The sequence below is a fragment of the Oryzias melastigma genome, linkage group LG1 (genome assembly GCF_002922805.2).
Source record: "Oryzias melastigma strain HK-1 linkage group LG1, ASM292280v2, whole genome shotgun sequence".
Classification (NCBI taxonomy): Eukaryota; Metazoa; Chordata; class Actinopteri; order Beloniformes; family Adrianichthyidae; genus Oryzias; species Oryzias melastigma.
This window is the reverse complement of record NC_050512.1, coordinates 14,210,308-14,224,149: the sequence shown is the minus strand read 5'-3', so window position 1 is coordinate 14,224,149 and position 13,842 is coordinate 14,210,308. Positions and strand designations below refer to the sequence as shown.

The 13,842-nt window shown below is 37.0% G+C and overlaps 2 protein-coding genes across 3 annotated transcripts in view; one reads left to right on the top strand and one right to left on the bottom strand.

The window, feature by feature from the left end:
• Nucleotides 1-3,225, bottom strand: part of uchl1 (ubiquitin carboxyl-terminal esterase L1 (ubiquitin thiolesterase)) — a 4,220-nt gene extending 995 nt beyond the window's left edge. Inside the window, exons 1-7 of the mRNA XM_024259997.1 lie at nt 2,830-3,225; nt 2,734-2,745; nt 2,205-2,333; nt 1,242-1,383; nt 633-718; nt 356-403; nt 28-123 (exon numbers count right to left, since the gene is read on the bottom strand). Of these exons, the coding sequence (XP_024115765.1) occupies nt 28-123; nt 356-403; nt 633-718; nt 1,242-1,383; nt 2,205-2,333; nt 2,734-2,745; nt 2,830-2,862 (546 nt within the window). The 5' untranslated portion in view covers nt 2,863-3,225. The remainder of the gene's footprint in view (nt 1-27; nt 124-355; nt 404-632; nt 719-1,241; nt 1,384-2,204; nt 2,334-2,733; nt 2,746-2,829) is intronic.
• Nucleotides 3,226-5,517: 2,292 nt separating this feature from the next.
• anxa5b (annexin A5b) lies at nt 5,518-13,093 on the top strand. Of its 2 annotated transcripts, XM_024259995.2 has the most exons (13): nt 5,518-5,696; nt 5,879-5,916; nt 8,259-8,343; nt 8,658-8,752; nt 9,792-9,905; nt 9,989-10,079; nt 10,268-10,347; nt 10,425-10,475; nt 11,222-11,315; nt 11,403-11,498; nt 11,601-11,659; nt 12,487-12,609; nt 12,707-13,093. In XM_024259995.2, exons 2-13 carry the CDS (start codon nt 5,914-5,916, stop codon nt 12,767-12,769), a joined length of 954 nt encoding a protein of 317 aa, XP_024115763.1. In that variant the 5' UTR covers nt 5,518-5,696; nt 5,879-5,913; the 3' UTR covers nt 12,770-13,093. The 2 variants fall into 2 exon arrangements, with proteins under 2 accessions (XP_024115763.1, XP_024115762.1); XM_024259994.1 differs by lacking the exons at nt 5,518-5,696; nt 5,879-5,916 and having other exon boundaries at nt 8,250-8,343.
• Nucleotides 13,094-13,842: the final 749 nt, after the last annotated feature.

The window sequence follows — 13,842 nt, the reverse complement described above, 5'->3', positions numbered from 1 at the left end:
ACTTGGAAAAGCTGTAAAAGTTCGCACTTTGAAAAAGTTGAACACATGCTTACCACATTCATAAAGATTTCCATTGGCATTTATGAAAGCAATAAAGTGGAAGTTGATCTTGTCGGCCTCCGGCTGCAGAGATGCATGAAATGGATGAGTGTACATGATTTGGAAAAAAAACAAAAAGCTGCTTTCAATAGTCAAATAATGCAACTGAAAACTGCTCTGTTTCTAAGCTGTTTATGCTACACAAAATGTACAAAGGAAATCCAAATGTTGATCCAGACTAGACTAAGGGGATGACACATTTTGCTTGTGCTTAACATGCAAAATTCTTGCCACAAATGCTGATAATTCAACTTACCCGGCATTGTCCCTGCATAGCAACTTCATTGTGAGCGTCATAGATTGCCTAAAGGATATAACACAGTAGATCATCAGCACAAGATCTCAAAATGATGTTGCTAGAATCTCAGTTCTACATTCTCTATAAAGTCTTTGGCGCCCCCATGTGGCGTAGTGTAGAAGATACATCTTTAGAATCAAATCACTTTCAAAGTCTTGTTTGCTGCTCTATTTGTCTTACACATCATCCTACAACTACTTATGAAAACATTTAAACCCCAAGTATACCAACTTACTTTGTTCTCTTCCAGATGTTTGGCTCGGTCATCAGGAGACATGTTTGCAGTCTCTTCTAGAAATTTCTTTAAGGCAGATCCACCATCTGAAAGTCAACCATTCCAAATTACAAAAATAAGTCATTTTAACACCTGGAAAAAAATGTATCAAAAAAAGTGTAGAAAATGGGATATATTGCCAAAACGAGCTGATTGGCTCACACTTATTGCACTTGGAGTTATTTTAATACTCCTTGACATTTACCTCTTTGGAACATATAATTGAAGTGCTCGGATTAGTCAGGACAGCCAATTAGCCAAATGTCCCAGTAGCAAGATGCTCATTTTGATGCTTTGACGAAGTGGGCACATTCAACACCTTAGAAACATTCTCAATTTGAAAATGTGTGGATTATGTCTTCCGAAACTGCTTAGTCACTGCTCTGATATACCAAGTGTAAATCTAGACTCCATCTCAATGCTTTGCCATTATGAATGAGTGATCATCATTAAACATTACTGAGATGATGAACCACCTGGTTTATGATCACTGACAATGCACATGCAGGAAGAACGGAGACTATTTCTAATGTAGCATTATAGTGTTAAGGCCATTTCAACGGCACTCACCAAACGCCAGTTTGTCTTTATTGTTGGCCACAGCGTGCAGCAGGGCAATGGTGCCACAAGAGTTGACCGCTTTCTGCTTTAAGAAATAAACCTCAGATCCACCGTCGACCTTGTCCGCCTGCTGGGCTCTGAAAGATTCATGCTGCCGTGCACAAATAAGAAATCATTTGTCAGGAGATCATATGAACTCCAACTATACATTTTTTTTTTCTATTGTTTCCATTGTCTTTTAATTGTCATGCAGTTTTTAGCCACAATTAAAAAAAAAAATGATTTCTTAAGATATATTTTTTCTGTAGAGCAGCAGGAACTTTTTAGAAATTAGTCCGACTTGTGGGTGGGCATTTGGTGTGGAAGTTAGCCTCCACTAATTTCCCATCAGCCCTTTGTTTATAAACTCTCCCGCTAGCTTATAGCACCTAACAAGATCAAGCTAACATTAGCAAAAATGCCAAGAAATACTGAAGCTATCCAGCTTTACAGTTTTGAGCCAGATGGTAGCTCAGACGAGGAATAATAATACATTTATGGATCCATTTTTCTGCAAGAGGATGCATCAGAATTAGTGGAGAGCAGAGACTTCGGTCCACACGTCACAAACCCGAGCTTTTCATCTGTTCATCCATCATGATTTGATGAAAGAAAGTCACAGAAATGCAGTTTAAATCTTAAATTATTTCATACATGTCCTCCATTCTGAGAAAAATGCTACAAGAACAGGCTAAAAAACACAATTTCCATTGGAGTGTGACTTTAAGGACATCAGATTGCAGCCCATTTTTACTTTTCAATAATAATCAATGAATTATAGAATTTAAAAACTCCAGATTTATAGGAAGGGATGCTGTAAATGTATAAGGAAAGGATGGAGAGTCCAAATAAGTACACGGATGGAGCAATGACTCTCTGACCACCATCTTTGTCCATCAAACGCACCCCTTCTTCCACCTCCCCATAATTTACCTGTTGTGTGAGTGGGAAGAGCAGCATCAAGGCACAGCATGGTTTTGGCACAGCAGAAAGTTGCTCGCCCTCCAATCCCAGCACATCAACAAAGCGCCAGCTGTCACCAACGCCGAGTTTGCTCATAATCTGAAAAATAAAAATACCAAAAATATAAATGAAAAAAGGACCCCAAGCACCCATGCAGTTCACCAAAGACCAGACGCCATTGAAGATGGACCAAAGATGCTGCGTTGTGCTGGTCCGGGCAGACCACACCCTGTAACCCAGACAGGGATGTTAGCAGCGGGGAGGATGCCGCCGGCCGTTAGGGTTCACACGGCGGCTGCGCAGTCAGAAACCTCACGTTTCGAACGACAGGTGACGTGTTTTTTTAAGCTAAAAACTTTGCAAACAGCTTTCTAACTCGCGACAGCTTAATGTCTCTGCTTTACCACGTTCCGTTTGGACACCAATGGCTCTAAAACTTACCTGGCAGTTAACTAACAACATTACCAACCCATCGCCATTACTGTCCCCCGATACCAACCTTGTTCAGCATCTGAAATAAACAGAATTCGTGAAAAGGGGGCAGTACGAATCAAGCTAGCATTCTGAAATATCAATAAAGTGATTCCCTGTTTACCTCAGGGTTGATTTCCATCGGGGTCCACTCCATTTTAGCAATTTTTAGAAACTACTGAGCACAACAATGTCGCGAAATCACGCCAGTCCTGATAAAACCGCCTGTGAGCTTCCGTCGGCCACGCCGCGCCCACTTTTTATACTGCCGATCATACCACTTACTGGCAGAAACGGGGGTGTGTCCAGATAAAAAAAATGAATTCGTTTCACGATTTAAATTATTTTCGTCAATTAAACGAATACATTCAAGTTTTCATTCAATTTAGAAAATATTGAATCATATCTACACATTGAAATAAACTCGATATCATGTTTTACAAAAGTGTAATTAAATTAAATCTTACCACTATGCACGAGAACACTGTGGGGAAATCAAGTTCTTTCTAGAAAATAAGGTGGGAAGTTTTACTCGCTCAATTACAAATGTATTTTTAATTAATTAAAACATGTTTCATCCACTTTAAAAGTAATACAGATAAATAACTAATATGGAAATTTAACAAATACGTTGATTTTGATGTTAGGACTACTTTCTCACATGTTTGACTTGGTATCTTGAAGTGAATTGAGTTTCTCAAAATGATGAGATGCAATCATTTTAATTTTGATATTTTGTATGTTAAAAACCAAAGTTGATTTTGCATGAGTTGCAGATATGTTTGTTTTGTTATGGATTCACAGTATTGATTAGCATTTTTCTTCATTTTATTAAACTGCTTTCAGAACAACTTAGACATATCCAATGATTGAGTTCTTTTTTACGTTCTTTCTTCTTTTGTAGTATTTTCAAAGAAAATTTGATGATAAAACTTCTGATAGTGTATATTTCAGAATAGTCAATTTGATGTTTAACTGCAAGTGTTTTTTAATTATATCTTGAAAGAGTTTTGCATTTTGGTTAAAGTCATCAGCATTATAACAATTTTCATAAAATTCAAACACATTTAAACTTGTGGTTTTGAGGCTTAGAGTATGTTAAATTAAATAAGGTTTAGTCACAACATATTGACATTATTCAAGAAATGTTATTTCTGTTTCATTAAAAGCACTCCCTTAAAATGTTTCTTAAGATGATAATGGGAGAGGTAAGCTGGTCAGATTTTATCTTGATGTGTTTTACCCTAACTTTATTAATATGAATTTTCCTGAAAATACAAAATTGGACAAACTATGGGAAACAAACAGCATCAAACTTTTACAACAAAGGTTTTAACATTTCTGTTTGATCATTTGAGAAAACATAATGTTCCCAGTAGTTTGTATTTTTTATTTTTATTTTGTGAACATAAACCCAGACATAGTATTGTCACAGTTGCCATTATTCTGATCTCCAGTTGGTGTCACTATAACTCATTGATGAATCACGAGCTCAGAAAATGAAGTCTTTCATGTGATTTCCTTCAACATAACACACCTTTCTGCTGCACTTCCTGGGGGATTTTTTTTTATTAAAATATATGATAATGTTAGGTAAGTCTAAGATGAATCCAAATCCCTTTTTAATGCAGCATTTTTCAAATATTTTTTTGCTGCTTTGTCTTTAGTCAAACCTCTTGACACCTGTTTTAACCGTACCAGCCATAACAGCTACAAATTATTAGAAATTCATTGGCAATTCATTGATTCTTTAAAATCTTGAGACTGATCCCAAGAAGGAGGAGTGTCAAAAAAAAGATAGTGGATCCAGGTTTTTCCAAAACCCCTCATTCTAACAATTTTAGTAAGTTGACATGATGAAAAAGTCTATTGTTTGTATCACTAGGGCTGTTTTGTTTAACCTTTGACTGTATAAAACTATTGCTAAGAAAGGCACATTTTTGGTATAAAGGTCTTATCCTTATAACATCAGTTTGTGGGGAGTGTGGGAGTTGAATCAGCATTTACCAGTTTTATTGGAATAAAGATTCCCAACATGCCTAACTGAGACTGACAAAATGAACACTGTTCATGTTGAAAACAGTGCAAATTGAATTCAGCTTGTCTGTGCAGTATTCTTCACTGACAAGGTTTTCTCATACCAATGCAAAAATGACTACTTTGTTTTTTTCTGTTTTGTATGTTATTATTACAAATTCTTTTAAAAATATTTTTTAAGAATACATAAATAAATACATATTGGAAGTGCCTCAGCTGGAATCTGAAATGTCAGATGGGATTTATGCAGAGTAAAGGACTTAGTCTCTGCAGAGCAGCAGTAGTTCATTAGAAATTTTGCTCTGAGTTATAGGTGGAAATGTTAATGTGAAGTAAGCCTGCCCTGACTTCCCATCATCCCTTTGTTTACCCTCTCCTGCTAGCTTACAGTTCACAACTCCAACCTAATACACCAAAAATTGTGAGCAATATTGGAGCTACTTTATTGGAGCACAGTTTTGCGCCAGATGCCAACTCGGGTGAGGAACATGAAGACGCGCATGGATCAATTTGTTTGTAAGTGGATGGGACTGTAGCACCTACGTCACAGCTACAGGCTTTTCCAAACTGATCACAATCATTTGAGTGAATATTTACTCAAAATTGCAATTACAGGCTTAATTTTCTTTACATGTTTCCTCCGTGATCAGAAAAATGTCACGAGAACATGTTAAAAACAAACAAAAAAAACCAAACAATTTTGTCAAATAATTAAGCCATTAAACATAAGACAAATAATTTTCTTTCTCTTATAAACAACAATTCCCATGGTGCTTTGCGCAGCTGTGTGTGTGCCCGTTGCGAGCTGTGGGATGCACAGAGGTGTGGTCCATCGCGCGCGCGCACACCCACGCGCAGAGTTTATTCCAGTGGGCAGCAGCCTCTCCTTTTTCTTCCCCTCTCCGCTTCTCGCCGTGCCCGGTCTCTCCGCTCTCTGACGGCTGCAGCTCCGCGGTAAGTTCCTCGAAAGTCGATCTTTTCTCAAAGGAAGAAGCGCGCACGTCGAGTGACGGACGCGCAGAGCGAGTTCAGAGGACACAGATGCGTCTGGGATGTTTGACAGCTGCTCCTGACAGAACTTCTATGGAGTTGTCCTGGGTAACCTTTGATCTGAACTACTTTTCTGTCTCCAACAGAACTCTATCTCTCCGCTGATCAAAAGACTGTCAAAATGGTAAGTCATGTCTCAGTGATTATTTAAAACAAGTTAATGCGATTTGTTTAAATATACTTAGATTGGTCTCAAAAACAGTCTTTACAGGAATGTTATGTACAGGATGGGGTGGAGTACAGACTTGTTTTTGATTTAATCAAAATCTGTGACTCTTGATTACATCAAAACAACTTTGCCCAAACATAAAAAAACTTCAAAACAACTTTAGTTAACTTTTCTTTTCTTCATGAATGTGCTCCCTTATGGGCCAAAAAGAGCTCAGATTTGGGGAAGTTTAGTGGATGACTCATTCCAGTTGTGTTCCATTGGGGTGGGCCTGTGGGTGTCTCCATCCCTCCATACTTTATACACTCATTTCCACATCCAAGTCTGCAGTTTTTAAAGCTCCCCTCCCTCTCTTAAAGGGGAACCGCTACTATGTCTCATAGTTAGAGTGAAAAAAATAACATTCCTACTACTTCTACTACTACTACACACTCATAGATTCTAAATTCCTTTAAGGGATTTCTTTCACACATGCACCCAAAAGCTACGTTGGGTTTTGTTCCTTGTAGACTTCCACTGTTGACAGTAAAAACACATGAGCAGATCACACGACTGGAAGAAATCCTCAGTGGCTTTGAGGAGGATGAGCGTATCGCTTCGTTTCAGCTAATTACTGTATTGCTCGAACTTCCACAGGATGAAGTCTGACTGGAGATGTCCCACGACATAATCATTGTTTGTTCCGTTTGAGCACACACACAAATAGATGGTTAGAAAATGACTGATGTGTGTTAGACCTCAACAGTTACTGTTATAGTTATTATACACAGATTTACCCATGTACAAAGGATCTAAAGCCCTTTAGCTGTTCACAACTCATTATGTTTAGTAATAATATTTGTTCACCAAGGAGGTTGGTGCACCATTAAAGGAAATAAACTTCAAACTGAGCTTTATTTATTTCTATTAATTCAGTTCATTCCAAACATTCCAGTTCACTGTAATCCAATTCAATCCAGGGCTGATCACAGCTTAAAGTTGATAAAAAAAAAACATATTTCATATGAGATTATTTCAAAGAGTTTTGTCTGAATAATTTAAAATAAATGGATGTTGTATTTTTTTTACAAATGTAATATTGAATTCCTTATTCATCCACTGATTACTCAATTCAATGACTTAAATACCAAATCTAAACTCAGATGTTAGCAGGGATGAAGTGAATGGTGTATTGGACTCAAACTGCTGTGGGGTAGTTGTATCAATAAGGCGACTTGTTATTTTGAAATAAAGCACATTTAATTTAAATATAAATGTAGTATCATGAGTTCTTCCACTATGAACATCTCATTTCCATGACACAATGATGAAAAGCGTGCTTCCATAAAACCAACTCCACGTTGAACAGAATTTATGCAGAAACTTGTGTCTGTTTCAGATGTTTAGATGTGGGTTCACTGAGGTTCGTGTCCAAACTCGTGTCCAGATTCCACAAATTCTTTTATCAAACATTCTAGGAAAAAAAAAATCGAGATCTTTGTCGAATCGATTTATTGTTGAGTTTCTGTCTGAGCATTCAGCTACCTGATTGGATAATGGCCAGCTTGTGGTGCTGAGAAACTCATGAGCAATTTGACATTCCTTCCAGCAGAGACAGTCCAGTTTTTCACACTTTATTTTCCTAGAGATTCTCAGGATGCCAGACATTTTAGTGGCTTGTCCCTCTAAACAGCTCTCCATTTAGTTAAGAGCAGACATTTAAATAATCTATTGATAATTCATAGACATTTAATTGTTAGTGATTTGGAAATGTCTCTTTTATGTGTCTGTTGTCACATTCTCTAATTCTTTTAATTAGTAAAGTCAAAAAGCATTAGGAAAAATAACTATCTGATAGTATGAATAAATTAAAACTGAATAATTAATTATTCCATTTAATGCCAGCTTCTTTTGGAAAACTTCTCTAATATTATGCTTTTGGAATTCTTGGATTTATGAAAATGTAAAGTAAATGTTTGAACATTTGCAGCATGGGAGCTGTGTATTTATTTTTCATGTGCCTTAATTGCACCAGCGCCAGCACTGCAAATATTTATTTAAATGAGCAAACAGGCATTCAATGCAGGAAGCGGTTGAGTTTTAACTATAGAATCATGGTTCCTGTTTAGTAATTTGTGATTAAAAAAGCTCTGTGGTGTACCACTTGCATATTTTTTGAAGTTATGAACTTGATGTTTATTTATTATGTTTGTTAAATGTGCAAAAAATAAACTGAATCTATTTATAATGGTTTACAAGGAAATTCTCTGGAAGCAGATGTATAATGTAAAAAAACATTTCCGTCTTCTATGTTCCAGGCCAGCAAAGGAACTGTGAAAGCTGCTGCTAACTTCAATGCCAGTGCAGATGCAGAGGTCCTGCACAAGGCCATGAAAGGCCTAGGTGAGAGGCCTGCATGCATCTGCTGTCATGAAAAACCCTCTTTTTGGTGTGTCTGTGTGAACAAAAGTAAACGATAAAAGAAGCAGTGCCAGAAGAAGCGAGAGTCCAGTGACTCATAAGCAAATGATGCCAGAGCTGAAACCTGAGACGCGTGGCTGTGAGCTAACAGCTCTGCTGACGTTGACTCACAGCTGCAGTGATGTGGCCTGAACAGACCAAGTCTGGAAACCATCTCCGCAGAGAACACTCATTGTTACTAACACTTGAGAACAGTTAAAACAGCTTGGCTGAGTAACCATGGTGTGTCGCCATAGGGACCGATGAGGAGGCCATCTTGCAGCTGCTGGTCGCTCGGAGCAACGCCCAGAGACAGGAGATCAAGGCCGCCTACAAGACTCTGTTTGGAAAGGTCAGGTTTCATCATCAGCAGGTGTTGAATTACAAACTCCTTTAGCTCCCCACCTGGAAGACCAGAGCAGCTTTTAAATGTTGACCACATGGTATTTACTATAGAATCATAATTCCCTGCAGCAATGAAAACATGACAAACCTGCTCCAGAGCCGGTGTTTGTTTTTTATGGACTACTATGAGGTGTACCATAGAAGAGAGGATATAAACGGTTTCCTTGAAGGTAAAATATGCAGCTCATAAAGGTGTTCTTCTGTGCTTTATTGTTAAAAATCAACATATATTTACTGTAACACGAGCTTATAAGCAGAAAAAAAAACGATAAAAAATGAAAACTTAAAATTTAAAATGGTAAAGTAAAACCTTAGAAATTACTATCCATCTATTGAAATATACTACAGCAACCTGTGGAAAACTTTAGAACATTACAAGGTTAAACATTTGTGTAATTGCTGCTTTTAATAAAAAGCATAAAAATAAATATTTATAAAAAAGACAATTATTAGTTAGTAAAAAATACTTCTCAAAGTCATACAAGAACTATTTTTTAAAACAACAATATTCAGAATTTCACAATATTTTTCCATTTGAAAAATATAAATCAAAAACACAAGACAGTAACACATCTAACAAATAAACAGCTGGAACAAAGTCTGGTACAAAGTCTGAATCCCAGTTCTTCCCCTACCCCAGGGGTCAGCAACCTTTAACAGTAAAAGAGCCATTTGGGTTTGTTTCTACTGATCAAAACCTAGAAGGAGCCTCATAGTCTTATTTTAGTCTTACAGAAATTTGGATTTGCATTCATTAACTTATTTTTAATAAATAATACATATAAATTATGCCTATTAATCCATTAGAAGCCCTTAAAAGAACTATTTAGAACAATCCTAAATATCTCTTTTTTATGTCCATTCTTTGTTGGCGGTAGCATCTAGAACATAAATGGGTTCATTTGAAGATTGAAAATTATTATTTGTTGCTTATTTATGTTTTTAATTCATTTTCTGACTGATGTTTTTGATTAATTATTTGTTAGGATCTGATAGACGACCTGAAGGGAGAACTTGGTGGTAAATTTGAGACCCTGATCGTGGGTCTGATGACTCCGCCCACTGCTTATGATGTGGTTTCTCTTCGAAATGCCATTAAGGTAATGTTTCAAATTGTAATATAATCATTTACCGACATGGTTTTTCAGGGGGACAGCATAGAAAATGTGTTTTGTTTCCGTAGGGGGCGGGGACAGACGAGAAGGTGCTGGTGGAGATACTGGCTTCCAGAACACCTCAGCAGGTGAAGGACATTGTTGCCGCCTACCGACAGGGTAAGTCATCCGCAAACACACACTTAACATGATAAAAAAAAAAAAACATGATTTGTGTATTTTTTTATCTTTTCAGAGAAAAATGTTTGCAAAATTCACCTAAAGTTTGAAATTCCTGACTTTTCAATGTAATTTTACTTTTTAAATGTCTGCACAAAACAAACACGGCGCCTATATATTTATGTCAGAGTATGACGATGACTTGGAGGAGGATGTATGTGGAGACACCTCAGGTCACTTCAAGAGACTTTTGGTTATTCTGCTGCAGGTAAACTTGGCCCTCTCATTTCTTCTTCTCTTGTGTCTCCTTTCGCTGCTCTAAACAGAATTGTTTTGCTTCTCCAGGCGAGCCGGCAGACAGGGATTCAGGAGGGAGAAATCGAGAACGATGCTCAGGTGAGTCAGCAAAAAATTCTGACTTTCCACCGTCAATGGCGTCTTTGTTTTCTATTTGACCAGGTGACGATCACATGTTCTTGGTTGATTTTTTTTTTTTTGCCAATCTATATTAATGAGGTTTCACTGCCCTCTAGTGGAAGTAAAAGGCATCGCTTTTGAATATTTGATCTGAATAGTTTTACTTTCAATTTTATTTTTCAAAAGTTTCTACTGCGACATTCCAACTTTAGAATGTGTAACTTCACATATAAAACAAACAAATTTCCCAAATTTTGCAGTGTGTGAGGTTATTTTGTTTTTAAATCTCTCTGACGCCGTCTGAATAACAGATGTACAAATATGTTGTTTTATACACTTTATTTAAAAAGTTAAGAAATATTTTCTTTAGGGGCATAAATGTAAATTGAGTCAATTTGAAGGACTAAACAATGGTAAAAACTGTGTTTCTTTTTAACCCCCAAATTTTAAATTATTGCTGTTTTTCTCATTAAATTGTGTTGTTAAAAGCTAAGTAAACCTTGAATTTGTGCTTAAAGACAGACTTTACCAAACCAGCAGAATTTATTTTTTCTCTAAAGATTTTGTCTCATTAATAGGATGCTCTGTATCTTTTACAAGACATTTTTACAATTTATCTCCATGGAAATGATCCGATTCCTCATTGATCATGTATCTTCTCTGCTTTGTGTGTGTGTTCATTGAGGTTAAGGCCTTCTGTGATTTATCTGCTTTTGTTCTTTCAGGTTCTCTTCAAGGCAGGAGAACAGAAGTATGGGACCGATGAACAAACGTTTGTTACCATCCTGGGCAACCGCAGTGCAGAACACCTGAGGAAAGGTTTGGGTCCGATAAAGACTGATCATGCTGACCCATAAGGAGTATGTTCTGATGTAATAACAAAGGGATTCTGAATCTGTGTCTCAGTGTTTGATGCATACATGAAAATGTCTGGATATGAAATGGAGGAAAGCATCCAGAGAGAAACATCTGGAAGTCTGAGAGATCTGCTTCTAGCTGTTGGTAAGAAAACCGTACAGTCCCTAATGTGGGTTTGTTCTGTTCTTAGCTAATATTTAAATATTTATTAGCCGTCTCATCCTGTTTTCTTTTTTTCTTGTAAAGTGAAGTGTGCCAGGAGTGTACCAGCCTATTTTGCCGAGACCCTCTACTATGCCATGAAAGTAAGCATGTCAGCAAAAATGTATTGAAGTCGGAGATGACTTCTGTCCTAGTACCAGAGATCTGTTGAAATTGGTCCACTTTTTCCTGATTTTTAGCTTCTTTTTTAATTTCTAAGTCTTGCACAGAGTACTTTAGTTGACACGGTTCCAGTTAAAAGTACAGAACACAAGCTAAATTAATAGAAAACCTGAAACCTGGCACAGTTTGGTTAAGTCTTGCCATTTAATGTGTCTAATAAAACTCCTGTTTTACTGTTTTTTTTTAAATCATGTTTGTTTGTGAAAGGATAATTGTTCAAAGAGGGAAAAACCTTTAACTATTTAACTCTAGAGGTGTTGCCAGCGACACGAGTCAGCTGATTCTGTTGGAGAGAAAAGCGGCTTTGTGCCGTCATACAACTCTTTTTATGTTATGCAACCCTTTACACATATTGGTGCAAAGTTGATATAAAAAATACTTTTCTTCACTTCAGAATCCACTCTAATTACATTAAGTGTTTAAACGGTTGAAGAGTTATGATAGTCTAAAGAATGTCAACATTGAAGTTATAGCTTTGATGTAAAAGTGTTTAAAAAAATCAGAAAAAATGTAAATTGAATCTTAAATTTGTAGACGTGGCCCTGCAATAGACTGGCAACTTGTCCACGAGCAAAAGTTGGGAAAGGCTCCAGCAGCCACATGACCCCAGAAGGGATGAAAATGTGTAGATGTAACTCTTGTAGTAACTTGTTATTAATCAAAGTATTGTTTTAAATGTCATAAAGATGCAAACTGAATTTTCTGCCTTTGCTATAAAAACAGCAACGTATCTCTTTGATCGTTTCAGGGTGCAGGCACTGACGATAACACCCTGATTAGGGTGATGGTGACTCGTAGCGAGGTGGACATGCTGGACATCAGAGCTGAGTTCAGAAAGCTGTTTGCTCGCTCCCTGTTTTCGATGATCAAGGTAGATATGCACGTTTTTAAGACCTGCAACACAGAGAACATCACAAATCTGTAGATTCAACTAATTCTATGATTATTCTTACATCTTTCTGTCACAGGGGGACACCAGTGGAGACTACCGCAAGGCCTTACTATTGCTCTGTGGGGGTGATGACGAGTAACCTAGCAACACCTGTTGGTTAAAACACGCCTAAAGTGCCTCCCTTTCCTGTGTCTTTAGCTTACACACAAAAAAAAAAACATAAAAAAAAGTTTTTATGAAAATATAGAAAGTCAAAGATGGCCCTTCAGTTCGGTCAAGCAATTACTCCATGTTTTGAAGGTTTTTCCCCATTAATGCAGCTTATGGTGCTCTAATAACTTCATCATAATTTTTGTTGTGCCATTCGTTTATATTGTCAAAGTATCAGGAGACAGTCGCTTTGTTTGAACTTTGTACGGTTGAACCAATTTATGCAAATAAACATTCACTGAGGTGAAGATTATTGGTGAGGGTGTTAATTATCTTAAAGAACCTCCATTCTGCTTCTGTCAAGTATGCACTGATGTTTATGGCCACTAGAGGGAGACCTAGTGACCTGTTCGGGATATACCCAGCCTTTGCCCATCAGTGACTGGGATAGGCTCCAGCAATCCCACGACCCACAAAAGAACCATTATAATTGAATTTATGATGAAAAACTTTCAAAAACATGTTGACGTGACAGCAATTCCACAGGTCAAAGTTTTCCCTCTGGATAATTCTTTATAGAAATGTATAATGTGGTTGTTATGATCACCAAATACATGTAATTTATTGCCGTCCTAAATATTACAGCCTCGTAGGACATCTATAACACATAAAATCCCTCCAAAGTGTATAAATGTAGAACCTTAGGCCAATTTGACAGTTGTGAACATGTTACCGTTACATTAATAGTGTTACTATTTAAAGCCAATTGCAAACCCTTATAAATGTGTAAGTGGACATTTAACTGACTAATTCTCATAAATTCAATATACCTTCCAATTGCTGGCTGCGCAATCTGCCTTTCATTTGTTCCATTTCATGTAGTGTGTTGAAAGTTAGGAAGATCTAATGATAACCAAAGACTCATGCATATAAGATCTTATTATCTAATTGAAAGTGAAAATCCAGGACGACAGTTAGATTAAAACTGGTTTTAAGGAAATATTATGCTGTTAAGGTGTGTCCTCATTCTTGTGACAATAAACAAAAAAAAAACTTGAACAG

What these genes read in the sequence shown, in the direction of transcription:
- anxa5b (XM_024259994.1), top strand. Translation starts at nt 8,250, where the DNA reads ATGTTCCAGGCCAGCAAAGGAACTGTGAAAGCTGCTGCTAACTTCAAT. An exon ending in TGTTGCCGCCTACCGACAGG is followed by an intron (nt 10,080 to 10,267) that starts GTAAGTCATCCG and finishes TATTTATGTCAG; the next exon opens with AGTATGACGATGACTTGGAG. An exon ending in AGATCTGCTTCTAGCTGTTG is followed by an intron (nt 11,499 to 11,600) that starts GTAAGAAAACCG and finishes TTTCTTGTAAAG; the next exon opens with TGAAGTGTGCCAGGAGTGTA.